At 46.0% G+C, this 26,925-nt stretch overlaps 1 protein-coding gene across 1 annotated transcript in view; it reads left to right on the top strand.

Annotated features, from left to right (window-relative positions):
* Nucleotides 1-8,068: 8,068 nt before the first annotated feature.
* PPP1R1A (protein phosphatase 1 regulatory inhibitor subunit 1A) overlaps nucleotides 8,069-26,925 on the top strand; it is a 90,103-nt gene continuing 71,246 nt past the window's right edge. The window contains exon 1 of the mRNA XM_063119263.1: nucleotides 8,069-8,248. Coding sequence (XP_062975333.1) covers nucleotides 8,168-8,248 — 81 coding nt within the window. The 5' untranslated portion in view covers nucleotides 8,069-8,167. The remainder of the gene's footprint in view (nucleotides 8,249-26,925) is intronic.

Genomic DNA, 26,925 nt, shown 5'->3' with positions numbered 1-26,925 from the left:
CTGATGTTATATCTTATGAGATTGGCTTTGAATAGGATGTTATGATTTTGAAATGGAGCAAGTAAAACAGATTTTGATAGGAAACACTTGCTAAAACCTGAGCTAAAATGTAAACAGTTATACACATTGCAAGGGTAGTATTTCCCTGGATAATTCATCCAGACTCCAGGTTATTTGAAAGACCGTATTCTCCCTTATGAGCCTGCCCGTGCTTTAAGATCTTCTGGAGAAGCCCTTCTTTCAGTCCCATCATCTTCACAGGTGCACTTGGTGGGAACATGGGGGAGGGCCTTCTCGGTGGCTGCTCCAGTGCTTTGGAACTCTCTTCCCTGGGAAGCTAGACTGGCTTCCTTCTTGATGGGCTTTTGGAAGCAGGCTAAAACTTGTTTGTTCCAGCAGGCCTTTGTAGAATAATCTGCCCGCACCTGTGTATGTTAATGACTTATAATTTTGTTGTGTTTTTAAAAATGTTTTTCCCCCCAATGTATGTTGTAAACTTTGCAAGGCTGCCTTGAGGCCCAGTATTGGGCAAAAGGCAGGATACTAATACTAATACTAATACTAATACTAATACTAATACTAATAATAATAAACAGCTGGGCATGTTCATTTTATTTTTATTTTGTATACATGTTTTCTTCAATGCTGCCAAATTAGGAAAATACGTTGATATTTCCATTAATTATGTTTTTTGTTACCAATTACACCCCAATAGTGCATTGTCTGACTGTTGCATAGTTTCTCACAGCAGGCTAAATGGAGGAAATGTCGATGTGAGCAGGCCTAGTGGCATTAGCAGCTATTTTTTCCTTAAGCAAAAACTGGAAAACAAAATTTATTCTATGCATGTTATACACATTTCCCCACCATCTAGTCTGCATCTTTTCCATGATGTTCCTACAAATATTTTCCCAGTCATTTTGAACCCTCTGGAGTCCAAAGTGGGCAAAAGTTAAGAGCCCCAAAGTCTGCACTGGGTAAAAAAAAAAAAGCTACAATATCCTTTTTGAGGTGTGGTGACACAATTTACAAGTGTGATTGCATCTGTCACCCTAGATTTGGAGTGATGTTAACAATTGAACCTGAGACTTTTTTTTTTTTAAAGGCAGCTTATGACTGAATGCCAGCCCCTTTTCTTGTACATTATGGACAAGATTGTGTGTGTATATTGCAATTTCAAGGGAGCTGGGGGTGGGCGGGCGGGGGGAGTGCAGGATGTGGTACTGGGCATAGAATTCAACTTGCTAGGAACCTTAGCTCTTCCTTCCTCCCTCCCTCCCTAGAAGCAAGCTTTTAGTTCATAGGGCTGTGCTGATGTACTTGAAAGTCTGTAAGTGATGCCTGGTTAAAAACTCAAAAGGCTGAATAAGTGTTTGAGAGCAAGGCTTCAGTGCCCATAGCCCTTTGCCCCTCCCCATGACTGGCAAACCAGCATAAATTATGCAAAATAAAGGAAAATCTGCTCTATTTGCATAATTTGTACAGGTCGCACAATTCAGCATTTATTGATGCAAATTTGGAACTGCCTTTGCAGTTGTTATTCTTATGGAAAGAGATCACCTGTGTGGTTGTCCTAGGCTTCATGGCTTTGCTTTGCAGTGTGTGTGTGTGTGTGTGTAGGTAGGTAGGTGATGGGTGTGTGTGTGTTCTACTTTCTAATATCTCAGGGTTCACACCACACACACACGTCTTTAAATAACTGTCAGTGCCAGCTGTTGTCTGATGAACTCAGTCATCTGAATGTGTGAAAACAAACCGTTAGAAATGAGCCATCACCAATCGATGTCGTTCACTGCTTGAAGCAAATATCCCACCCACTGCCAGCCACCCAGTTCCAAATGGGACCAAGATGAGACTAAGGGCGTTACTAGACGAGGCTCTAGCGCGCGTTACCTTCCGCAGTCACGTCGAGGCTTCCAGATGACGTTCACGAGGATCCGCCGTTATCCTGCGGCGAAGCCTCTTTCTCCCGACTTTAAAAAAGTGAGTTTTAGGGCGCCTTTTCCTGCCGTCCCGCGGTAATTTGGAGTACGTGTGGGAGGATGTGAGGTCACTGCGGTCCGCACTGGGCAGGAAAAGGCGTGCTAAGGGGGAGTGGTCAGCGGCTTCGGTCAAGCCGCCTCCGCCATTTGCGTGCAGTCTGCCAGCTGGGGCAGCGCGGCGGAGCGTCTTTTTTTTTTTACTCACCCACTGATAGTTTGCGCAGGAACGGAGGAACGGAAAAGTGGCTAGTGTGCTGCTGGGGTGTGTGGGGGATGGGTGGGGGATATGCGCCTGTTCTAGTGGTTTTTTTTTATTTCCCCAGTGACAGTTTGCGCAGGACCGGAGGACCGGAAAAGTGGCTGGTGACTCCTTGCGGTGGGCAGCTACCGTGGCCGCATAATGGCGGTGCTGTACGCTGCCTGTTAGTGTGGGTACCAGGCTGGCAGAGGGCAGAGCTGTTTGTGGGCTGCTGCCATGGCTACGGCCAGATGTGGGTTGGCTCCTTGGGATGGGGCACAGGGCACAGAGGCGGTCATCGCCACCGACACCTCAGAGGCATGATGGGAGATGTAGGCACAGAGTGGCCATGCAGACGATTGACCTCGGGTCATATGACACCCGCCACGACCCCCATCAGGAAGTGAGCGCATCAATGTTGACTCTCAACAGCACCAGCAGCACTTCAGCTGGCACTGGCACTGCCGCCGCTGCCGCCGCCAGGGCCGGCGGCGGCATCGCTGACGGCTGCGCAAGTTTGCGGTCTTTCGGACGTGCGCAAACCGTGCAGCGAGCGAAAAAAAAAGCCGCGGCAATCAGGCCGGTGTGGCTGCGCAACTGTGCTCGCGGCGGCAGCAGCACAACCGGCGCAAACTTCCGCCACAAATCGAAGGCAGGTGTGGAGCATGAGGCGTCACGGCTGAACGGGAAAAGCCGCTTTCACCGCTCCTCAACGACGGAACACCCGGTAGGTCTAGCAACGCCCTAAGTTCCTCCTAAACCTTCTCCTCATCTCTCATTCTCTCTTACTGTCAATGATGTTACGCTTACTCCGGTCAAGGAAGCTCGTAGCCTTGGCTTTATATTTGACTCCTCGCTCTCCTTTATTCCTCATATTGAGGCAGTAGCTAAATCTTGTCGTTTTTTCCTGTATAATATTGCCAGGATTCGATCATTTTTGTCTGTCTCTTCTGCCAAGACGCTTGTTCATGCGCTGGTTATTTCACGGTTGGACTACTGCAACCTTCTTCTCTCTGGCCTTCCTTCTTCTCACATCAGTCCGTTGGTTTCTGTTCACCACTCTGCCGCAAAGATCATCTTCTTGGCTCGCCACTCTGACCATGTTACTCCGCTTCTGAAATCTCTTCATTGGCTTCCAATTCACTTCAGAATCCAATATAAACTTCTCCTGTTAACCTTCAAAGCTTTTCACGGTCTAGCTCCTTCCTATCTCTCCTCTCTCATCTCACACTATTGCCCCACTCGTGCTCTTCGCTCCTCTGATGCCATGTTTCTCGCCTGCCCAAGGGCCTCTACTTCCCTTGCTCGGCTTCGTCCATTTTCTTCTGCTGCCCCTTACGCCTGGAACGCTCTTCCAGAACATTTGAGAACTACAAGTTCAATCGCAGCTTTTAAAGCTCAACTAAAAACTTTTCTTTTTCCTAAAGCTTTTAAAACTTGATGTTGTGCGGACTTTCTACTGTTAGTTTTACCCTACCCTGTGCCTGCTTACCCTACCCTGTGCCTGTTGGCATTCTCTTCCCCTCCTTATTGTTTTACTATGATTTTATTAGATTGTAAGCCTATGCAGCAGGGCCTTGCTATTTACTGTTTTACTCTGTACAGCACCATGTACATTGATGGTGCTATATAAATAAATAAATAAATAAATAAATAAATAATAATAATAATAATAATGGTCCATGGTGACTGGTGCTAGCAATGTGATTGCAGAACAGGGGTGGGAAAACATGGGAGGTTTACAAGTGGAAGATGATGTCATCTGGAAACCTTCCCTAAAATTTTCTGAATGAGGCAGAGTTGTGGTTGCACAATAAAAGCCTCACCTGGAAGCACCCACGAATTCTGTACTCCTTAAAATGCTTTAAGGCAGGTCAGTATTGTTATTCTAGGCAGGATTTACACTACTGCTTTATAATGCTTTGAAAACTGTTGGGGCCCAGGCCCCCGTCTATACGACAATGGGATTGTTCCTCATTGAATACAAACCCAAATTTTCATAGATTCGAATCTAGGCAAAGAGAGTCACACTGCAGCAGCGATTTATCTCCTGAATATTTTATTTTGTAGTGCACTTATTAATGCGAAGTCCAAAACATCTGGAGATCTACCTTCTGCCCACCCCTTGTTTACAGTAATTATGTGTAAAGAAAACAAGAGATGAATGTGCATATCTAAAAAAATAATAATCTCACACTCTCAGTTGTTTTTCTCATTGCTATCCTTTATCTTCGGTGTGCTTCTCTTTGTGCACAGCTGGTATGGTCAGCATGTGTGTGTGTGTGAGAGAGAGAGAGGGGGGGTGTTTTCTATGGTCTCTGTGCATCATTCCTAAATGGTGTGTGTGTGTGTGTGTGTGAGAGAGAGAGAGAGAGAGAGTTAGTTCTATGATCTCTGTGCATCATTCCTAAATGGTGTGTGTGTGAGCATGTGTTATATATTTTTCTTCCAGCCCTTGTCTCTGCTATGCTGTGCCCTCTTCAGAATGTGTGAATCTGCTGCAAGTTTGAAGTTTCTGTGGGTGGTTCTTCACCATATCTGTGCATTGTGTACTTCTCATTGAGACTGAGTGTGTTTCAGGTTTTGTGTGCAGCTTATCCATGCAGGGTACATTTGTCTCAATCACCTGATATTAGTGGTCGTTGCTCTAGATCCTATATTTACATTTTAAAAAGACTTGCCCCAGTCAGGCCTGGTAAATGTGTTCTTAAAAATATCTGGCCTGGGCCAGGCCCAGTTTTGCTCTGCCAGTGGATGGATCCCAGCAAGGTTTTGGCAGGTGAAGTGGTGGAATCCTGATGTTTGTTGGGTCCAGAAGTGTGGCATAGGGGATTCTGACCTGTCAGGGGTGGGGAGCTTGGTAGTTTCTGTCTTATTGTCAGACAGCAAAACCCAGAAGATCAAGGTGTGTGGCCAATGTCCTTATTTGATTTATACCCTGCCTTTCTACCAAAAAAATGGCACCCAAGGCAGCTTACAAAAACATGAAAATATGATTAAAAATAACAGTTACAAAATAAAAACAACACCCAAGCCATCAGATCCACTTATAGGCCAAAGGTGGTCTTTGTTTGCTGGCCAAATGACAGCAGAGAGGGGGTGAACCTAGGGCTTATTGATATGTCCTATACGTACCATCGTGGCTGCGCAGTGGCGCTGTGTTGTTTTTATGACGCAGCTGGCAACTCGCAGCCATGTCAGGGTTTCTCCCCAAAACTGTGATTTTTTGGTGTCATTTTACTGCGATTTTTGCAATTGCTCCGATGCAAATCAATGTGGCGACGCTTCCCATTCACCCATCACAGCCTTCTACCTTGCTGAGGGTTACTCTTCATTGTGTAAGTTCAAGCTGGATGATGAGACATCACACAGCACAAAAATTAGGGGTGGTGCTGGGGAATTACCGGAGTAATGTGGGGGAGAAGGAAGCATCCCAGGCACCCAGTAAGCGGTAACCCCTGTATGTCGTGGGTCTAGGCTTAAATCTCAGTGGAAGTAGTGGGACTTGGACGCAGAGGGGCTGGAGCCTCACCACCTCGATACGGTGCTCACGTTGAATAAGGAGTAGCTTTCTCAGCTGTTGCTGCTGCAGTGTACCTTCATTGCTGTTGCTTTGCAGCAGCAATGCTGTGGGTTTTGGGGAGAATCAGGAGGTAAGGACACAACCCTAATCTCCCATGGGATGGAGTTCCACAGTCTGGGAGCAGCCACCAAAAAGGCCCTAATCTCACATTGCCACCAAAGAAGGGCCTCTCCAGAAGGTCTTAAGGATCAGGCACACTCGTATGAGATAAGGCAGTCTTTCAGGTAGCCTGAAAAGCCAGAGTGGTGTAGTGGTCAGAGGGTTGAAATAGGACAGGGGAGACTTGGGTTCAAGTCCCCACTCAGCCATGAAGCTCACTGGGTGAATTTGAGCAGTCACTGATGCTCAGCCTAACCTTGTGAGGATAAAATGAAAAGGAGGATGAGGATCATGTGGGCACAGAAGCAGCAAAGTCTCATACGTTAAGATCTCTGAAAGAGAAATAATGGTTTATTTCACATTAACACTTCCATCCTATTATTTCTGAAATAAATGGGGAAATGGTTACTTTACACCTACACCACAGAAGGGGAATTTAATTTTAATTTTGAAAAATGTTAATTCATGGGTTAGAATTTCTTTTCTTTTCTACTATTAGACACGCTGTATATAAATAATAAATCAAGTTACTTCTTTCTCCTGCACGTCAGATGATTCCCCTTTCCACTCAGTGGATTACCACTGATCTGTTGGCATCTTGGAGTGTATGTCAGTAGCTGCAAAATGTGCAATCTTTGTTGGGTCATGAGCTGCATTGGCTGCCGTTACATTTACGAGCCCATTTCATGGTGCTCCTCACATGGCTCAGGACCACAATACCTGACGGAACGCTTTTCCCAACATGAACCTACCTGTACACTACGTTCAACATCTAAAGTCCTTCTCCGGGCGCCTACTCCAAGGGAAGCTCGGAGGACAGCAATAAGGGAGAGGGCCTTGTCTGTGGTGGCCCCTCAATTATACAAAAATCTCCCCGACGAGGCCCACCTGGCACCAACATTATCTTTTTGGCACCAGGTTAAAACTTTTCTCTTTTCCTAGGCATTTAGAAATATGTGATGAGCTTTACTGTTCCTATATTTGTTTTTAAAGTTGCTTATAGTTGTTTTAAATCTGTGTTTCTGTGTATGTTGTATGTTTTTGTAGTTTAAAATGTTGTATATTGCTTTTAGCTGTTTTAATCTTCTGTAAACCGCCCATAGAATCATAGAATCATAGAATAGCAGAGTTGGAAGGGGCCTACAAGGCCATCGAGCCCAACCCCCTGCTCAATGCAGGAATCCACCCTAAAGCATCCCCGACAGATGCTTGTCCAGCTGCCTCTTGAAGGCCTCTAGTGTGGGAGAGCCCACAACCTCCCTAGGTAACTGATTCCATTGTCGCACTGCTCTAACAGTCAGGAAGTTTTTCCTGATGTCCAGCTGGAATCTGGCTTCCTTTAACTTGAGTCCATTATTCCGTGTCCTGCACTCTGGGAGGATCGAGAAGAGGCGCTCCTAAACACTTCAGAGAGCTTCAGCTATTGGGCAGTATACAAATGTTAATAATAATAATAATCATCATCATCATCATCATCATCATCATCTGAACTGTATAAGAGCTACAGAAATGATAAAATATGAATGCCCTCATACATGTGAACAGTGCCTTTCCTTCAAGTAATGACAAGACTCCAGCAATTGGGGGGGGAGCGAGTGGGGTGGCGAGCTCGTTTGAGGAGACGCTTGCCCATCCCGTCGCCTTTTAGCACCGCCCCAGATCATGTAGGCCACCTCGGGCTTCTTGGAGGAAAAGGTGTGATATAAATGCAGCAAACAAACAAACAACAAAGTTTTGAAATACCCTTGACGCGCCACCTATCCCAACGGGGTTTAGCCCCAAGTAAGGGGATGTAGGATTACGGACTTATTCGATAAGACACCTGATCTGATCTAGCACCCGAGCCCCAAAAGCACCTTATGGGCAAGTTAAAGTCACAAAGGGGCTGGGGGCCGGTTGGCGCGTCCGCGTTTTCCTCGCCTCTTCGTCGGGCCTTTCCCAGGACTCTGCTCCGGATTCGGTGCGCCCGCGTGTGGTTCTTCTCCCCGGCGCCGCGCGGGTGCGTCGGAGGGCGTGGGAGGCAGAGCAGGCAAGCCCGCACAGCCAATCGCAGCGCTCCTGGCGCGGAGGGCGTCTGGGAGGGAGCGAGCTGGCGAGCCAGCGAGCCAGCGCGCTGGGTGGGAAGGAGAGCGGCAGGGCGCACGCAGAGCGGACTGAGCAACCTGCGAGAAGGCGAAGGAGGGCGCCGAGGTGCAGCGAGCCACCCAGCGCGGCTGAGCAGGAGGCGCCGAGGAGATCCTGCCTGCTTCCCGGACGCTCCGGGACATGGAGCCCAACAGTCCCCGCAAGATCCAGTTCACGGTGCCGCTGCTGGAGCCTCATCTCGACCCAGAGGCGGCGGAGCAGGTGGGCGGCAGCGGGGGCGGACGCCGGCTAAGCTTTGTTCGGTGTTTGGGGATGTTCTCTCCCCCTCCCGACCCCGTCGGAGTTGGAGAGGCGATCAAGCCCAGCCAGGGCTTAGCCCCGGGACCTGTTTTTTTAAGCTTCACTGGGCTAATAATAATAATAATAATAATAATAATAATAATATAATATAACGTCGTGTGGTAGCCCCCTGATCTTGCCCTGGAGCAAGTCCTCTTTCTCCTCCACCGTCCCCCCACCTCCACTGGGGAAGTGTGTTTAGGAGCGCCTCTGAGCATGTGAAGAATACCTTCCTGCATTGAATCACCGTCCAGAGTTAAAAAGGGGCTTTCCCCGTTCTGAACGTGTGTGACCTCCCCGGCTCCTCTCGTTTTGGCAATTGCTGCTTTCCCTCCTTCCCACCCACCTACACCCCGCCCGGTGGCCCACTTGCTTTCTTCATGATTTGGGCGGAACGGAAATGCAGAAGGGGGGGGGAGGGATGCGGTCCTCTTATATCTGGGCACCCATCACCTTCCTGGATAAGACCTTCTTTGGCCAGGTGATTTCCCCAAGAAAAGAGCCTCCCCTTGCGGGTGGTCGTGAATTGGGTTTTCTATTAAGCTTGGCCATTCTCTTCCTGCTCACCCGCTACCATGCTTCTGATGAGCCCAGATCCACACATATTACAACGGGTCATGCATGACCTGGGCTCCTGTGGGGGGCTCTGCCTGGGTGAGTCCTTGGGGGGGGGTGTAGGTGGCTGTCCCTTGTGGGTGTGTTGTTTTGGCATGCCTGTCATTTGGTCAGTTCGGTTATATGTAGGTCATTTAAGAAATCCGGAGCGTTGGAGGGAGCGGGTCAATTTTGGGGGTGTTGCCAGTCGCTCGTTTAAGGGCATCTTATTGTTGTGAAGACTTGCCTTGTGAAATTGAGGATTCTTGGGTATTGAGATGCTATGGGGTGATAGGGAACTGGGATTCTCTGGGCAGGCGACATTGCCATTGCTTCTTAAGATGTTTTGCCAGCAGGCAGGGACAGCTCACGAAATGTCTTGTGCAGTTAGAGGCTAGTTTATTAGCCCTAGGTGGCTTCCTGGTGTTGTAGTGTGGATGTCGCTGTAGCGTGGATGTCGGTGGATGACTGACGTGCCATTTTATTGGAAGTGTGCTGAAAAATGGGGAACGCCATTCAGATTCCGCCAGGAGTGAGAGTGTGCAGTATAGCTCTGGGATCTGTCGAGGTTTGCTCTGGGAGAAATTGTGCCATGGAAAGTGTAAAATGCAGTGTTCAGGACAGGGCTCCTGTGACTTCAATCTCTGCCGAAATTTGCTCTTCTGCACAATTTTGAAAAGTGTTCAAGGTCCTGGTCCACCATTCTCTCTGCTCGTGTGCCTTTCATAGTAGTTTGCTCTGAAGACATAGGAGGTGAACATGCTTATTTCCTTGCCATGAAAAGCTTCACTTGCTGATATCTGCAGATACAGCTGCTTTTAAAAGATTCATAAGTGTGTGTGTGTGTGTATGTGTGTTTCCCCGGTCAGTTGGCAACCATATCTCCCAATGGGAGAACCCAGAAAACCCCAGTTTCCTATCACCCCATAGCATCTTAATATCCAAGAAACCTCAAGGTCCTTGGGATATGTATTCCTCACTGATGAATGTTGAGCAGATAAGGTGGTACATAGATGTTAAGAAGTAAAAATATTTTTGTTCTACATTCTTTACAGCAGACTTCCCCAACCCGGTGGCCTCTAGATGCCTTGGTTTACAACTCCCATCATCCTCAGCCAGCATGGCCATTGGCTGGCTGGAGGTGTTGGGAATTGTAGTCCAACACTGAGAGCCAGTGTAGTATAGTGGCTAGGGTGTTGGACTGGGAGTTCGGAGATCTGGGTTCTAGTCCCCGCTCAGCCATACAAAGTCATTGGGTGACTTTGGGCCAGTCACAGACTCTTAGCCCAACCCACCTCACAGGGTTGTTGTTGTGAGGATAAAATGGAGAAGAGGGGAATTATGTACACCACCTTGGGTTCCTTGGAGGAAAAAAGGGTGGGATATAAATGCAAAAATAAATAAATACATCTGGAGGGCACCAGGTTGGGAAGGATGTTATAGAGCATCTAGCAACCTATTGGTACTCATTGCATTGTGGAGTTGTATTAGAGTAGCTAGGAAGTACAAGTCGGGCTGACCTGTGGGTTGTAGGAGAATAATAGCTCTATGGGGAAGAGGAACAAACAACCCAACCCAGTAAGCATTTCAGGTGGCTCCCTGTGACAGCAGAAGTCCAAGTTCTGGAACTAAGGTCTAGGTACAAGATCATCCTTCCTTGGGATAACATGATCTGAGATGGGTTGGGGTTAATTTTTCCAATCGCGAACCCTGTCTTTTATCCCGTCCTTTTGCTAATATGGAAGTTACTGCCAAACACTGGTTGTGTCCTTTCACTTGGCTCCATTCACTTGTAATGATCAAAGAATGGGAGTTACACTTGGAACACTCCTGGGAGGCCAATACACTTGGAAAGCCCCATTGCTGCATATAAGAAGGGTGGGGAGTGCAGGGGGCAGCAAAGCTAATCTGCCTGGGGCCATAAAACAGGGGTGTTGCTAGGCTCTGAAAAGACTGGGGGGTGGAGGCTCATCTGTATATGCAAACTTAGAGACAATTACCAGGATTTATTTAAATTTCACAGGAGGCAAAAGCAGCCAATTAATTTCTCTTCCAAATAATCTCAGATAAAATCAGTTAATTTGCACCCTGCTTCAGATCCTAAACTGAATTAGCATGCAGGGAGGCAGTTGTGTGTGGGGAGGTGTTGCAGCATGTGGGGAGGAAGCAGTTAACCCCTCCTCTCCCCAGCTGCAATCCCCCTTGAAAATTGCCTCCTGTATGAAAATTAAGATTAGAAAATACTTGTTCTATTGGCATCAGTGGGCACTCTGGGCCCTGGGAAATAGTTTCGGGGCTGAGTCCCTGTGGGCCCAGGCCTAACAATGCCCCTGCTGCAAAATAACTTGAACCTGCACTGGGAACAAAGTGATTTCTTTTCTGCGTAGTGGTTGAGTTTAGATTGTGACGCTGTGTCCAAAATGAAGACCATGGAAGGTTATCCCGCCTCGCTTCTTCACCTGCTTCCTTGCAAGGACAAATCAGGAGCAGCCAGTGTGGTGTAGTTGCTAAGGTGTTGGACTGGGAGTTGGGAGAACTGAGATCTAGTCTCCACTCAGCCATGGAAACCCACTGAGGGACTTTGGGCCAGTCACAGACTCTCAGCCCAACCTACCTCACAGGGTTGTTGTTGTGAGGATAAAATGGAGAGGAAGGGAATTATGTACACCACCTTGGGTTCCTTGGAGGAAAAATGGTGGGATATAAATGAAATAAATAAAAATACATCAGTGGCAGCAACAGTTGGTTGAAGTTTATTTCTACTACTTCTCCTATAGGCGGGGATGATATCATGAAGGTAGCCCTCATCAACCTGGTTCCCTCCAGATGCCTTGAATTTCAGCTCTCATCAACCCCAACCAGATGGGCAATGCTGGGGATGATGAGGCTTGTAGTCCAGAACAACTGCAGGTCACTGGGTTGGGGAAAGCTGTGTTAGGGAGAGTTTTGAAGAGAAGCCATCAAACAGACAGCCCTGCACACTGACCTGCAAAATTTTCCAAATGCTTCTATCTCTAGGGAAATCAAAGCTCCTTGAGTTTGAGCCTGATCTGGATGCCATTGTTGTTCAAATGAATTCTACCTGGAGATATCAGGGCGCCTATGAGCAAGGCCCATCGCTCTTGTTTTGCACATAGATGGTCCTGGATTCAGTCCCTGCAAGGATTGGGAAGCCAAACTAGGTAATACAACGGGAGATGGCCTTTTATGGCCACTACTCTGCTTGGCTTTGCACAGTGGTTGACCCCAGTCCCTGACCACACTACTCACTCCCCTACAACCTGCAGTTGCCCAATTTGCTTATTTATTTGTTACATTTCTATCTTGCCTTTCCTTCAAGGAGCCCAAGGAAATGTGCACGATCCTCCTCTCCATTTCATCCTCACGGCTACCCTGTAAGTAGGTTAGGCTGAGCGGCTGCCCTAAAGTTGTCTCACTGGATGGATAAAGACACATGGCTCCCAATAGGTAGTGATGATCTTGTTGCCTTGGACAGTTCCAGCTTCCAGTGACATCCCAGGTGGGAGCATTTGCTGGAAGTGCAGGGCCGGTGACTACATCTGTACGCATCATTTGCTTTCTCACTGCTTGATTACTCAGCGCTTGGTGACTCACATGTAAATGTGTTAACTGACTCTATTGAAATGGTGACTGATCTGAGATGCCGCACTTATCCTTGATCCTGCAGTCATCATGCATGTGTGAACTGGCCCGTCTGGATTTAATTTACCAGAGAACAGTTGTGGTGGTTGCAGCTAGTTGAGTTGAATTCACAGGTAATTTTATTTATTATTTATTTTATTTTATTTATTACATTTTTATACTGCCCAATAGCCGAAGCTCTCTGGACGGTTCACAAAAATTCAAACCATAATAAAACAACCAACAGGTTAAAAGCACAAATTTTATTGGCATTTATAAAGTATTTACGTGCTGCCAAAAAAGAATGGGTACATTTATTTATTTTTATAGCGTATCCTATCCCAAGTGAGTAATAGCACCATCTTTTCATTTAAAACTGCTGTCATGCAAGCAGTAGGGGCCATTTGCAGGATGGGGGCCAATGGGGCTGGCCATGCTTGGAAGACCCCAGTTGGATACTGGCCATCATGCATAAGGAAGGGACAGAACCCTTAAAGGTGACTGCTGAGGAATAGGGAAAGAGGGTAGGTCTCATCCTGACCAGGTTCATCCACAGTGCTTGAATTACCGGAGGGGGGTGGAGGGAACAGAGGAAGCCTAGTCAACTTACCTTTTGTACTGGCCTTGTTTTTAAAGCCTACTATGGGGGCACAATTTGGTGAAACTGGAGAGAGTCAATGGGTTGGGCTTTTAGATTTTATTACCCTGCACCCCGACTCCTATAATTCAAGCAGCAGTTATCCAGATCCCACCAAAGAGGGGCAAACCTCTCTTTGTCTCTGTTGCTAATTGATCTGGTGGCCACATACTGTATCACAGAATTTGTAGTATTATGTGATTTCTTTTTCTTTCTTGCTTCCTGGAATTGAGATGTTTTTTCCTCGTTGCTTTCTTTTGTTTCAACAGAGAACCATGGGCAATCTTGATTTGGGGCATACTAGGAGAAAGTGCCTGGCCTATATCCAGTCAATAAATTTAATTTCTAGCAAGTTTTAACTGTCATGGCTTATCATCCAGCACGTTAAAGTGTCATAGCCTGGGAAGCTATGGGAAAACACAGGAGGATAATGGTTGGACGATGACATGGGCTAGGTTCACACAACATGTTAACCCAACCAGCGTGGGTTGTAGTTGAACCAATGGTTATCGGGTTTTCTGAACAGAGCACTTGTTCTGCAGGGTGTGTTATTGTGTTGTCTGAATGCAGTGTATTTTCTACAGAGTTGCTCATTAACCATACAGTATGGCTTGTTAACCACTCTGAACAACCCAACAACAAGCCATGGGTTCTCAAGGTGGCTTTTTCAAGAAAAATAAACCACACTGCATAGTTAACAAGCCACCCTGTGGAAAACATGCTGCATAGTTAACAAGCCACCCTGTGGAAAACATGCTGCATTCAGACAAAACACGATAACCCTTGGTGGGTTAGCCTGGTGTGTGAAACCAGCCACAGTCTAGATGCCCCATAAAATTCTATGAATTAGGCAGGATGATGGTACTATAAAAACTTTGTCTGGGATTACTCAGTCCAGAAGGGGGTTGCAGGTGGCATATTAACTGTAGGTGTTGAAAAGTGCTCTGTGCTACTGATTGGCTTGAGCATCAAAAGTTAACTTAAATTTTAACTTAAATTTTACTGTTCTAACTCTGTATTTTAATCTTATATCAGTTTTGCTGCGTGGTTTTATCCTGGTTGTGCTTTTTATACTGTATTTTGTATTTATGTTTTTAACCTGTTGGTTGTTTTATTATGGTTTTAATTTTTGTGAACCACCCAGAGAGCTTCAGCTATTGGGTGGAATAAAAATGAAATAAATAAATAAATAAAGACTGGACTGGATCTAGCAACACTCCCAAGCTTTATCGATGGTGTAACACATAGCTAGAACAGACTGAACACCACCTTCCATATTAGAGAAACCACCGATCACCTGTACCTCTACCTTGTCTGGATCGAGCCTCAATGCATTTGTCTTTATCCAATCCATTATTAATTCAACACATCTACTGCCTCATCTGAATCGGATGAAAAAGGGAAAGAGACGTGGGTGTGTCAGTGTCCTGATGATACCTACTTCCAAATCACTAGCTGACCTTGCTTGGGTTTCATGTTGAACTGCATGAGAGATGAAATATAGTCCTGTAGAACACCATAGCACAAGTTCATAGGAACACAGAAAGTTGCCTTATACTTAGTCATACCCTTGGTTCATCTAGCCCAGTAATAGCTACACTGACTGGCAGCAGTGGCTTTCCATAGTTTGAGGCAGAAGTTTTTCCTACCCAACCTGGAGATACCGGGTATTGAACCTGGAACCTTCTGCATGCAAGGCAGGTGCACTGTCACTATGCTATGCACCAACAGAGCATTGCAGTTGTTAGGAAATCTTCTGAGCCATCCTGGAGAATGAGCAGGGCCACAGCCCTCCTGTCTTCCTCCTGGCATAGGTCATCTATCACAATAACCAAGGCACTTTCCAGGACGGAAACCAGATTGAAATGTATCCAGATAATCCATGTTGTTCAAGAATGTCTGGAGTTGTATGGCCGTTGCCCACTTGAGCCCAGAAAGGGGAGATTAGCAAAGGGTAGATAGTTACAATACTTATGTATGAGATGTTTCTCCATCCGAATAGACAGCTGAGTAGGGGGGTTTTGTGGTTAAAAGGGGTTTTACCCCCCCCCTGCAAAGATCTCTGTACCCTTCCATTTATGCAAAATAACCAAATGAATGCAAATAGAGCTAAGATTTTTTGGTGCATAATTCTTCCTAAATTTATCTGAAAGTGTGCACATCCCTAAATATAGGACACTTGTTTGTGCCCTCTAGGAAACCAGATTCATTTTGGGCAGGGAGTGATTGCGCTTCCAGCATGAGGACACCCAACTGTTGCAAAATAGCTGGCAAACCCCTCCTTTGGGTCTGGAATAGCAGGGAAGGTCATATTTCAGGGCTATGCAATATCCTGGAATGAAAGGCCAAGGGGTAGAGTGGAAAGGGTTCCTAGGAGTTGTAAACATATTGACAAGCTGCAACAAATGAAAGGGCTGCTTTAAAGGCACAGGGGAGTCAGATGAGTGTATCTCATTAACCAGACCTCTCAAACCAATGGTTTTACGTGCTCCCATCAGAGAGAACGTTTTTTTATCTATGATGAGCCACGTAAGTGCCAGGAATGAACAATGGCTGTGGCAGCGTTAGTCAATGTAGCAAAGGCACGAGCAGAAGAAAAGCTAACATGACAAACAAACCTGATGAGGTCAGTGACCTAGCAGGCTCTGCTGCTTATCTTCATCTTTCTTTGGCTGCCTATGTGGCAAAAGAAATAGTGCTGCCTTCAGTATAGACAAAAAAAATGCTGATTCACCTTTTCTTTACTGGAACCCCAGTATGTGCTAAACCTCAGATCTGGGGCTGTAGCAAATGGGGAGTGGTGTTATTGGAATCTTCCAAGCCTCCCCTTTGAATATCCAGCCATTGCTATTTTAAAAAATAAATTTAAAAAAATCAAGTTTCTAGCCCTTATGGACACGTTTGAGGGGAGGGATGTGTGAAGGCTGTATTTTACCCACATGCATTTATATCGTGCCTTTTTTTCCTCCAAGGAACCCAAGGCGGTGTACATAATCCTCCTCCTTCTCCTCCTCTCCATTTTATCCTCACAACAGCAACCCTGTGAGGTAGGTTGGGCTGAGAGTGTGCGAATGGCCCAAAGTCACCTAGTGGGTTTCCATGGCCGAGTGGGGACTAGAACCCAGGATCTCTTGACTCCCAGTCCAACACCTTAGCCACTACACTACACTGGCTCTCATATACCTCCTCCAGACCTTTCAGTGCTCTGACCAATTAATGCAAAATGCTGTAATGACTGGCAGGCACTTGGCAAAGCTAATGTATGAAAGTCATTCAAATGTCTATATGTTATTTAAGCACTGATACTTATAAAACCAAATTATAAAATATCATATGCAATATGGCTTGGACAGTTTAAAGTAATTTCCTGATCCTTTCAGCCTCCACTATCCCCACCCCTCACAACCCCCTTTCTATTGTTTTGTTCCTCCTTCTCTAAATGCGGAATCCTATGCATGTTTAGCCAGGAAAAGATGCTAGAACTTGCCAGCATATGCCAGCTGACCGTGCCACTCAAACCAATGGTTTTGGCTAAGGCATGCTGAGAGTTGTAGGACTTTTTTCTTTCTAAACATGCATTGGATTCCACCCCAAACAGTTCTGTTTTAGACAGCTTTTTCACATGATGCTAATGATATCCATGCCAAGACCCACTGTTCAAAATGTGGTTAAGTACCACTGAATGCAGGAACTTGCCTAATATTGTGTCGGAGCATTGGTCCATCCTAGCTCAATATGTAGCCGTGTCTCTCCACAGTTTGAGAAAGGAGGCTTTTTGCTAATCCTGCTTGGAGAAGCTAGGGACTGAACCTGGTGAAAATGAGTTTTTTTAATTTTTCCCGGGGGGTGAGAGGGTTTAACCAGAGATGACCTAAGATTATTTACAGGTGCAATACAGTTGAAAGATTTACTTAAACCATAGCAGAGAAATAGGTTTATGAGATAAACACACAGTCCACACACAAAAAATCAGAGAAAAATAAATGAATTTCAGAGAAAGGATTATGCAGTGATTAAATGAAAAGTACAGTGTCAAGCGACTTGGATTAAAGTTTGAAGTGACTCTTATATACAAGGCTTACAACATGCAAAATTAGCTAAAGCTAGCCCTTTATAAAAGCCTACAATGGCTCCTACTCTTCCACCAGTTTCCTAGTTAAACATACTACAATCCCAGCTGTATAGCAGTTGGGCCAAAAGATTGGGGAACAAAGTCTTATAGCTACTTACCTCAAGCAGAGGAGACAGGCTCGCGTGGTCCTAGATGGAAGTTCCAGGGTTCAAGATGAAATCCAAATCGAAAATCAATCCAGGGAGGTACATGAAAAAGAAAAGTGTGTGTGTAAGAGAAAATAAAACAAAAACCTAGGAAATTTCCACAGGCCAGGAAAAAACTAGTTCTGTGTAAAAATCACAAGGAAATATTCTGATATTGGAGAAGTAAGCACACACACACCAAAAAGTAACAAGATTAGTCCGAGGTGTGCAAATGTTTGTAGGGAAAACCCAGCACAGAAAAACCTAATCCATGGTAAAAAAAAAAAAAAAATGCTGCAGGCAAACATAATTCAATCTAAAAGCAAAGCTTCCAACTCACTGTGTTCCAAAAAAGAAAGATAAGTTTCAGCACACACAAGGCATGCAGGTGCAGGGGGAGGAACTCACACATATGTGTGAAAGAGCTGACGATAAGATGGAGTCCAGTGAAGAAGAGGTTTCTCTCTGTTTCCCAAAAACCTTTCCTGCTCTCTGGTTCTGTCTACACACACCGTATAACGAAAATGTGATTCTGTATTGGTTGATGGCAGATGGTGGGGCGGGTGGGGGGCACATTGCACAACTTTCTTTGCTTCCCAGAAACAACTTCCCTTTGTCTTGGGGCAACTGACATGATCCTAGGGTCTTATCAGGGTACATTCTGGGCACAACGCCATTGGCAGTATCCAACTTTGTACCTTCCCAATACTGGTCCATTGTCTCCTTGCTTGGTCAAGGCCTGGTCACCATAGCAACCATTTCTGTTTCTCCCCGCATTTCAGAATCCAGAGGCCCAGGCCAAGAGAAATTTCTCGAGAAAGATAGGGCTGTTTTGTGAAACAAGCCATGAGCCGGGCTCTTCTCTTGACCAAACTTTCTCCTTCATTTTGTTCCTTAGTTCCTGTCGCCTGCCCTCCTCAATACACCTGAACAAACCTCAGACATAAACAAAACTGTGCCACAGTGCTTCCCCTTGCTGGAACAAGGTTGTTGCAACTAAGGCCATAGCTAGACCTAAGGTTTATCCCTGGATCGTCCAGGGGTCAAACCTGTTCATCTAGGTGACACACAGGGGATCCAGTGCTCAGGCAGGGGCGAACCCTGGATGATCCCAGGATAAACCTTAGGTCTAGCTGTGGCCTAAGTTTAAGTCCCAGTGTTTTCAATAGAATTTAGTCATGTCTAGCTTGAGTTGAATAATGTTTTTTGGGGGTGGGGGTTGTATTCTGTTTCAAATTAACTTCTTATGGAGGACTCCAGTGCATTTGTGACCATTGGCCTTGCTGGCTAAGTATTATAAGAGTTACAGACCAAGGTATCCAGAGGGCATCATTTGGCTGAGGAAGGTGATTCTACAGTCTAGACAAGAGCCAGGCTGTGTTTCCCATCCAGAACAGTTCCATCCAATGTCAAGAGCAACATAAAATATCTCTCTGCCTCATCCCCTGCCAGACTTCTGAAAACGGTCTCTATGCCATACTTGGCCTGTGTGGTTTCTCCTAGAGCTTCTCATGAGGAGAGAATGGCAGAGCTGTTGACAGGAACCCGAGGAGAGAGAGGAGTTAAGCTGAGGACAGAACGAAACCCCACCGGACCCAGCTTCGTTTCCCAACATCGCTGTGGCTGTGCGCGGAGCACCGAGGGAAACAATATCACATCTCCTTGAATATGTCCCCTGTTCACATCCCCCTTCTCCAGCTGGCCTCAGCACTGACTGGAGGTGGGGGGGGGGCATCGGCTTTTCTAGCAGGAATCTGGGGTGGGGGAGTGACGGCTGCATGCTGAGCCCCTGTGCCCTGCCTAGCACATTTTTGTTTGCTCTGCATCTCGTTGAGCGAGGAAGGGCATCTGAATGTCTCCGAGGGATGCGCCACAAACAGCTGAGCTCATCATTATATTAGTTGCGCTCAGGAAGCTCTTGCTGGTGGTTCCTTTTGGTCAGATGATTCTGTGAGCGGCTTCGTATTTGTTTGTGTTTTGTCCTTAAAAGAACAGGGGCCAGCAGGGTTTAATCTGAGCCAAGGCTCACCAGGGTTTAGCCCCAGAACCTATTACAGAGCAAAGGTTCCGTTCTCCTGGCACATGTGATGTGATTGTGGAAGAAGGATGCACCTCAGCACCTGAACATGTACAGAGTCCTTTGCTATAATAATAACCCAGTGACCACAATCAGCCCTCAATTCACGACTATTGTAAAGGTCTCCCAGAGATTTTAGTAAGTATCATCTATTCTCAGTGGTTTGAGCCTTGTCCCCTCTCATTCCTATAACTCAAGCCCCAACACACAGCCTCTGGCATATAGGCTACAATCCATTTATTTCCCCCCATTTTCCCTCCATTATGGGGTCCTGCACTACTGCTTACACATCTTATCCTTCCTAGTCCACCCTCCCAAGTCTGGTAGTATGTACATTTCCTCTCTTCCTGATGTTAAACAGCTTTTTAAAAATAGAATATGTTTCTAGAGCTAGGAAAATCCCAAGTTCCTAAGAATGAGAAATATTTGGAAAAGTCTGAGGCCATTTCTACACTTGCCTTTTCCCCCCGGGATCATCCCAGGATCGTCCCAGTGCATCCAAATGACACACAGGGGATCCCAGGAGCAGGCAGGGACAATCCCTTCATTTTCCTGGGATACTCCTTAGGGGTAGAAAGGGCCTGAGATGCCATTGGGGATCTGGGCAGAAAGCAGGAGCAGCCCTTACATTACCTACTGAAATAGTTCTTGACGTGCATCCTCTGAAAGCCACCTGAAGTCTATTTTGGGGTTTCTCAAAAATCTGGTAGCCTTCAATTAATAACAGAAATCACATTTCATACACTAGAAAGGGCTTACTCTTAAGAGTGCAAAATAATTCCCTGCTCTCAGAAGAGCCCACCCACTTTGTTTCTGCATGAGTTACCATGTGCTGGTTGATTTCCATGTGTGCACAATTAGAATCATAGAATAGTACAGTTGGAAGGGGCCTATAAGGCCGTCAAGTCCAACCCCCAACCTGAACAAACATGTAAAGCAACCTTCCCCAACCTGGTGCCCTTCAAATAAGTTGGGCTGTAGTTCCTAGCATTCCTGCATTGGCAATGCTGGTTGGGTTGATGGGAATTGAAGTCCAAAACATCTGGAGAGAACCAGGCTAGGGAAGGATGGTCTAAGGGGTCTTTTAGCTTTCAAATCCCTCTGCGTGACTTGAAATTTTGCATCCTGGTGTTAGGAATAAGGAGGTCAGAGATAAAGATTTAGAAAGCACAATATGCTGTTTATTAAGGATTAAAGCATAAGAAAAAGTTAAGCTGTTTATTTTACAAGCCTTTAAATGAGAACTGTCACCGACAGGGCTAAATACAAGCCTCAAATGCCATAGACACTGATCCTAGCAAGGGTTTGTAGAAATGGCTTGGAAAATACATGGGGTGGGGGAAATAATGGGGGAAAGGGGAAAGCAGAGGGGAGACAGGTAGGAATAAGGTCCACTTAGAGGTGTTCAGGGTGGAGTGATCTAGATAGGGAAGAGAGCAGATTTTGGGAGTACCAAGTAATTAAAGTCTCCAGGTCCTCCTCGAAGGCCTGGGCGGAGCCTCTGTTTCTTCCAGTTGGTGTTGTGGGCCTTGCTGAGGGAGTTTGGTGTGTCACTGTTCTAGGAGGTTTTAGTAATAAAAGAATCCAGCAAGGAAAAGACTCTGAAGTTACTGCCTGGTAGTCTAGGGGCAAGTGGCAGGCTGAGCAGGTAAGCTCACCCGTATGGTCCCTATGCCTGAGGGATACTACAATTGGTGCAACCAAGAAACAGATTTGAGAGCAGAGGGAGAGGTTCCAGGGATAGAAAAGTAGAGGGGGCACAGATTCCCAAGCAATTGAGTAAAGAGTTCGGAGCTTTTTCTTTTTTAAAAAAGTGGATTAAAACAGAACAAGACTTAGGCCCCCGTCTTGACGGTGGCACTTTGGCGCTATGAGGCACCGTGCTCCCGCACTTGCGTTCCTTCCCAGCATTTGCACAGGAAGGAATGCAAGTGCGAACTTTCCCACCCTGTAAAAGTAAAAAAAAAAATCCCCTTTTTATTTTATTGTCTGTATGTGCACAGCTGCGCAGCTACAAATAATACAAATTTTAAAAATGGGGTGGGGGAAGGAACGAGGCAGCCAGAGGAGGACGCGAGGAAAGGGTCTCCGGGCGAGCCACCTCTCCTCCCTCTGTCTGCCTGTTCCTCCCCCCTGATTTCTTCTTATTTTTATTATCTGTAGTTACGCAGGTGTGGATAATAAAATTTAAAAGGGGGAAGAACGGCCCCATTCCTCTCCTCCCTCCCCTCTGTTTTTATTTCTTTTACTTTTACAGAGGTGCAGGGGCACCCCCATCCCTATCCAGCCCATGGAGACCAATCAGAGGGCGCCATGGGCTGTGACAAGCCTGCACTGCCAAAAAAGACGGGATAAGTGCCCGACTTTTCTTCAGCGGCGTTTCCGGGGTTTGCCCCCGGATGGCTTCGCAATGGCGGCTGCGTCATGTAGATGATGTGCCCCTACTGCGAAGCCGCCCCAGGGCAAACCCTTCATGTAGACATGCTTTAGCTAATATTAGGGAGAGACAGAAAAAGAGTTTCAGCTAGCTGATGGGGTGAGGGCCGAGGAGCAGAGAATCAGGCATTTCTGGCTTCGCTTGAGAGCAGTGTACGTAAGAATGTCCAGCAGTAGCAGGAAGCGGATGTGTATGAGGTTGTGGGGGAAGGCACAGTGGTGGCATGACTGTGACCTCCGAGTGAGGATTCTTGGAAGAAAAGATTCCCAGAAATCCAGAGGCTTTTGGTGCTAGCAGCTAAGGTCAGTGATTAAAATAAAAACAATAGCGGTTTCTTCACTTCTTGGTGTCTCGTGGATCTTGTGATCGGGATGTTAAAGAGATTATACGATGGGTCATAGCGAGAGTGATTGCTTCAAACATCTGTTGTGCCCCATTTTGATTGTGGGGTGGGGGTGGGTGAGAAGTGGATTTCATTTAACACCTTAGACTGAGGATGTTCTTGATCTGATGTTTTCCTTTGGTGGGAGCACCTTGGGGCATATTTACTTTTGTGGCAAGCAATATAGAGGAGGAAAAACTGGATCCCACGACTACAAGCAAGGAGGCACCCAACAGGCCCAGCCAGGAATGCTACAACATCTCTCTCTTGCTACACAGAGACCCCGGCAATGGAGACTCACTTTGTCCATCTGAGACAAGAAATAAGCCTTTGACTCGCGTCCTTTTTAAAATCACAGGGGATTGGAAGCACACAGTAACATTGTGCTTCCAAACCCAGAACACAGACTCATGCAAAAGTGCATCAGCGACCTACCACTGGGTATTTTGGGAGGTGGTGGTGGTGTGTGAAACTCTGCTGTGTGTCCACATTGGGAGTGATGGGGTGATCCACTCACAGCCCAATAGAATTACCCTCCCTTGCAGAGGCTGATTGGAAGGAGGGAATGCCAGAGCAGCACATCATGTGAAGTTGGGACAGGCAGTGTCTGCTATGGCTGGACATGGCTGTTGTTTATCGCAGCACACCGGCAGTCCTTTTGCGGTATTTAGTTTGGGCATTAACTGATTGATTCATTTGTGTTTGTTTGAATCGATGTGCTGCCCTCTTCTTGTCGTCCAGAGAAACAACTTGCAATAGTTTCACAACGTCTTCACTCACTGTTGAACCCTCCCAGTCCCATATGGTCGGTGATGGAGGACTCACTTTGCATGCAGAAGGCCCCAGATCCAATCCTTGGCAGCTCCCCTTGAAAGGACACCTTCAATTAAAAGACTTATGTCTGCTTGATACCTTGAAGAGCTGCTGTCAGTCAGGGGAGATGGCTAGATGGACCAGTGCTCTCCCTATTGGTTCCTACTGGGGAGCGGTCATGGCAAAGTGGTAGAGCACATGCGGGTTGAAGGTCCTGCCAGGTTCAATCCTTGACATCTCCAGTTAAAAGGATCCTGCAGCTTGTGTTGGGAAGGATCTGCATCAGTTAGGAAACCTGCAAAGCTCCTGCCAGTCTGAGTAGGAAGACCTACATTGGATGGGCAAATAGTCTGACTTTGCATATACTTGGTACTTCCTTTCTGTTCTTGCCTATTGGGAGAGAGCTGTAGTTCAGTGGTGGAGCCCCTGCCTTGAATGTGAAAGGTCCACAGTTCAATCCCCAGCGTCTCCAGGAGTACTGGAAAGAATCCTGCCTGAAACCCTATAGAGTTGCTACCAGTCAGTGTTGACAATATTATTTATTTATTTATTTATTTATTTATTTATATATCACCATCAATGTACATGGTGCTGTACAGAGTAAAACAGTAAATAGCAAGACCCTGCCGCATAGGCTTACATTCTAATAACATCATAATAAAACAATAAGGAGGGGAAGAGAATGCAAACAGGCACAGGGTAGGGTAAACAGGCACTGGGTAGGGTAAAACTAACAGTATAAAGTCAGAACAAAATCATATACTGGACCAGAGGTCTGACTCAGTATATAAGGCAGTTAATAATATTAATGTATTAAATGTTAATGCCTTAAAATGAAATCTGAAGTCAACACGGGGTCCATCACCAACTCCCCGAGGACAGCCAGACCCAAGGCTTCCATAGAAGAGAGCCCACCCAACACAACATAGACACGTGGATTGCATCTGTTCTAAGGATCAGCAAGTGGAGTTCCAGAGCCGAATCTGCCCTCTGCTGCTCTCCTAGTTGCCAGCCTACTAGCAATGTAGCAACAGGAATTGCTGCTGGTAGCCCAGTTCAGGGTCTAAGGATGAGACTCCTTGCCCAGCCCTCTCCTCAAGTGGCCCTCCGGTAGAACTTGTTGCTGGCCAAGGTTCTGTTCTGACGAGCAGCAGCTGCTCTCCGGAGTATCATCAGGCAGATGTCCTTTTCCAGGGATGGGCCTGTAGCTCAGGGACAGAGCCCCTGCTTTGCATGCAGAAGGTCCCAGGTTCAATTCCTTGCATCTCCAGGTAGGGCTAGGAAAGAGTCCTCCCTGAATCCCTGGAGAGCTGCTGCCAGTCAGTAACAACAATGCTGGCCTAGATGGACCAATGGTCTGACTCAGTTGCCCTGTTCAGACAACACACTAAACCACGATGCTTAAGAGTTTGGGATATTATTATTATTATTATTATTATTATTATTATTATTATTATTATTATTTATTGCATTTATATTCCACCTTTTTTCCTGTTAAGGAACTCAAGGCGGCGTACATAATCCTCCTCCTTTCCATTTTATCCTCACAACAACAACCCTGTGAGGTAGGTTGGGCTGGGAGTCTGTGACTGGCCCAAAGTCACCCAGTGGGTTTCCATGGCCGAGTGGGGACTACAACCTGGATCTCCCAACTCCCAGTCCAACACTTTAGCCACTACACCACACTGGCTTGGCATGTCATGTGAGCCATGACTTAGCATGTCATGTGAACCATTCCTAACCATGGTGGCTACATAAAGCACTAACCACTTGCAGCAAGAGGGTTAGCTGTCTAACCATGGCTTAGCTTGTTATCTGGCCCATTATAAGCCAGTTTTCAGTGGCTATTCTCTACCCCCATAGCCCTGTCTTGTTCCCAAACTGCCTTCAGTAGCCGACAGGTGTTTTGTCCTGCCCCTAGAGACAAAGGGTGCTTCAGAAGGCATGGTGCAGCTATTCTATCTTTTCTTCCTTGACTAAAGTTTATGGTGAGGAAACACGAGAGGGCTACCAATTGAAGACAGCAACGTCTGGACTCACTTACCCCCCAAAAGTATGAGAACGGTGCGGGGTGATTGCATAATAAAAGCCTCAGCTGGAAGCACCGATGTTTATTTTAGAGAGGTCAAAATGGCGTGGTGGGGCAATGGTCACCAATGGCATAGTGACTCTTTGTTTTGTCCCCTTGTCACCTCTAGTCAAACAGGTTTCTGGAGCAGTACAAAAAAATCCCTGTTTCCTAGAGCTGATGCTGCAATAGTTATATGCACCACAGGCAATGATGCCCCCTTCCAAACCCTCTCTAAAATTAATGCTGTCTGTCTCCAGCCATAAACACTTTGGTTTGGATGTGGTGTCAGCGCAGTCTTAATTGATTTGCAAGGTGACCACAAGTGGCTGTTTCTGCCTCCTCCTTTGGGCTCCGCTTGTGTGGCCGCGTCCATAATAAATGGAGCTGGGGTCTCAGCTGGGTTTCTGTTGTTGACACTCTGCTCTTGCCAGGTTCCACATAGGGATGTATGAGAAATTTGTTCCAGTGTGGTGCTGATTAAAGCTGCTTCTATACTGCCTAACATCTCCAAGTGGTTTACATTAAACCCCATACAGTACAATATAAAAACCAATATAAAAACAGCACAAAATAATTATAAAATAAAAACATTACAACAAAACCAGCAAAAACAGAATGTGTCCATGTCGATTACTTGGCCATGAAAGCCTGAGGGAACCAACATATTTTCAAGAGGCGTTCAAAGATTGTCACAGTTTACACCTCTCAAATCATCAGTGAGAGTGTTCCACAGGGTGGGTGCCACCTCTGAAAAGGCCCCGTTTACATGCCGTTACCTGACAACACACTGTTGCTTGTAAAACAACCAATGAAGCCTCAGAATGAGCACAATTTAGCCCTGTTCCTACCTCATGAACCTGAGTGCAGATGTGAACATGATCTGAGGTCAAAGCTTATACATTCCGGAGGTTGCGATGCTGTTCATGGAGGACTGAAATGGGAATGAAAAAATGTGTAAATTAAAAAATATGCATGAAAAATTCCCAACTTTTTGGGGGGTTAAGTGTGCACAAACACACTTTAATCGATGGAAGAAAATTGCATACTTTTGCACGTACAACCAAGTACACACCCACATACTTCGCCATTTTCACCAAAAAAAGGTGGGGGGGGAGTTCACGATCTGATGCGGACATGAGTCAGAATGAGCTTCAAGGTAGAGAACCCCAAAGAGCTCACATTTTGCTGATTTCCACATCCCTAGTTCAGCAAGGCCAGACCCTATTATTATTATTATTATTATTATTATTATTATTATTATTATTTATCACATTAATATACCACTCCATAGCTGAAGCTCTCTGGGCGGTTTACAAAAGTTAAAAACAGTGAACATTAAAAACAAATATACACATTTTAAAAGCATAAAAAGCATAAAATACAAACAAAAATAGACAATATTCATTTAAAACAACTATTCTGGGGTCAGTTAAAAAACTCAGCAAATGCTGTTAAATGCCTGGGAGAAGAGAAAAGTCTTGACCTGGTGCCAAAAAGATAACGGCACCAGGCGAGCCTCGTTGGGGAGATCATTCCATAATTGAGGGGCCACCACTGAAAAGGCCCTCTCCCTGGTTGCCAATCTCCGAGTATGAGGTAGAATCCTAGTATGAGATAGAATGCAGCCACTGCCTCAGGCAGCTAATTGGTTGATTTTTGTTGCATTTTTACTGCCAAGGAAGGGGTGGG

This window comes from Elgaria multicarinata, chromosome 3, assembly GCF_023053635.1.
Source record: "Elgaria multicarinata webbii isolate HBS135686 ecotype San Diego chromosome 3, rElgMul1.1.pri, whole genome shotgun sequence".
In the NCBI taxonomy this organism is placed as follows: domain Eukaryota; kingdom Metazoa; phylum Chordata; class Lepidosauria; order Squamata; family Anguidae; genus Elgaria; species Elgaria multicarinata.
This window is presented reverse-complemented; position numbering and strand designations above follow the sequence as displayed.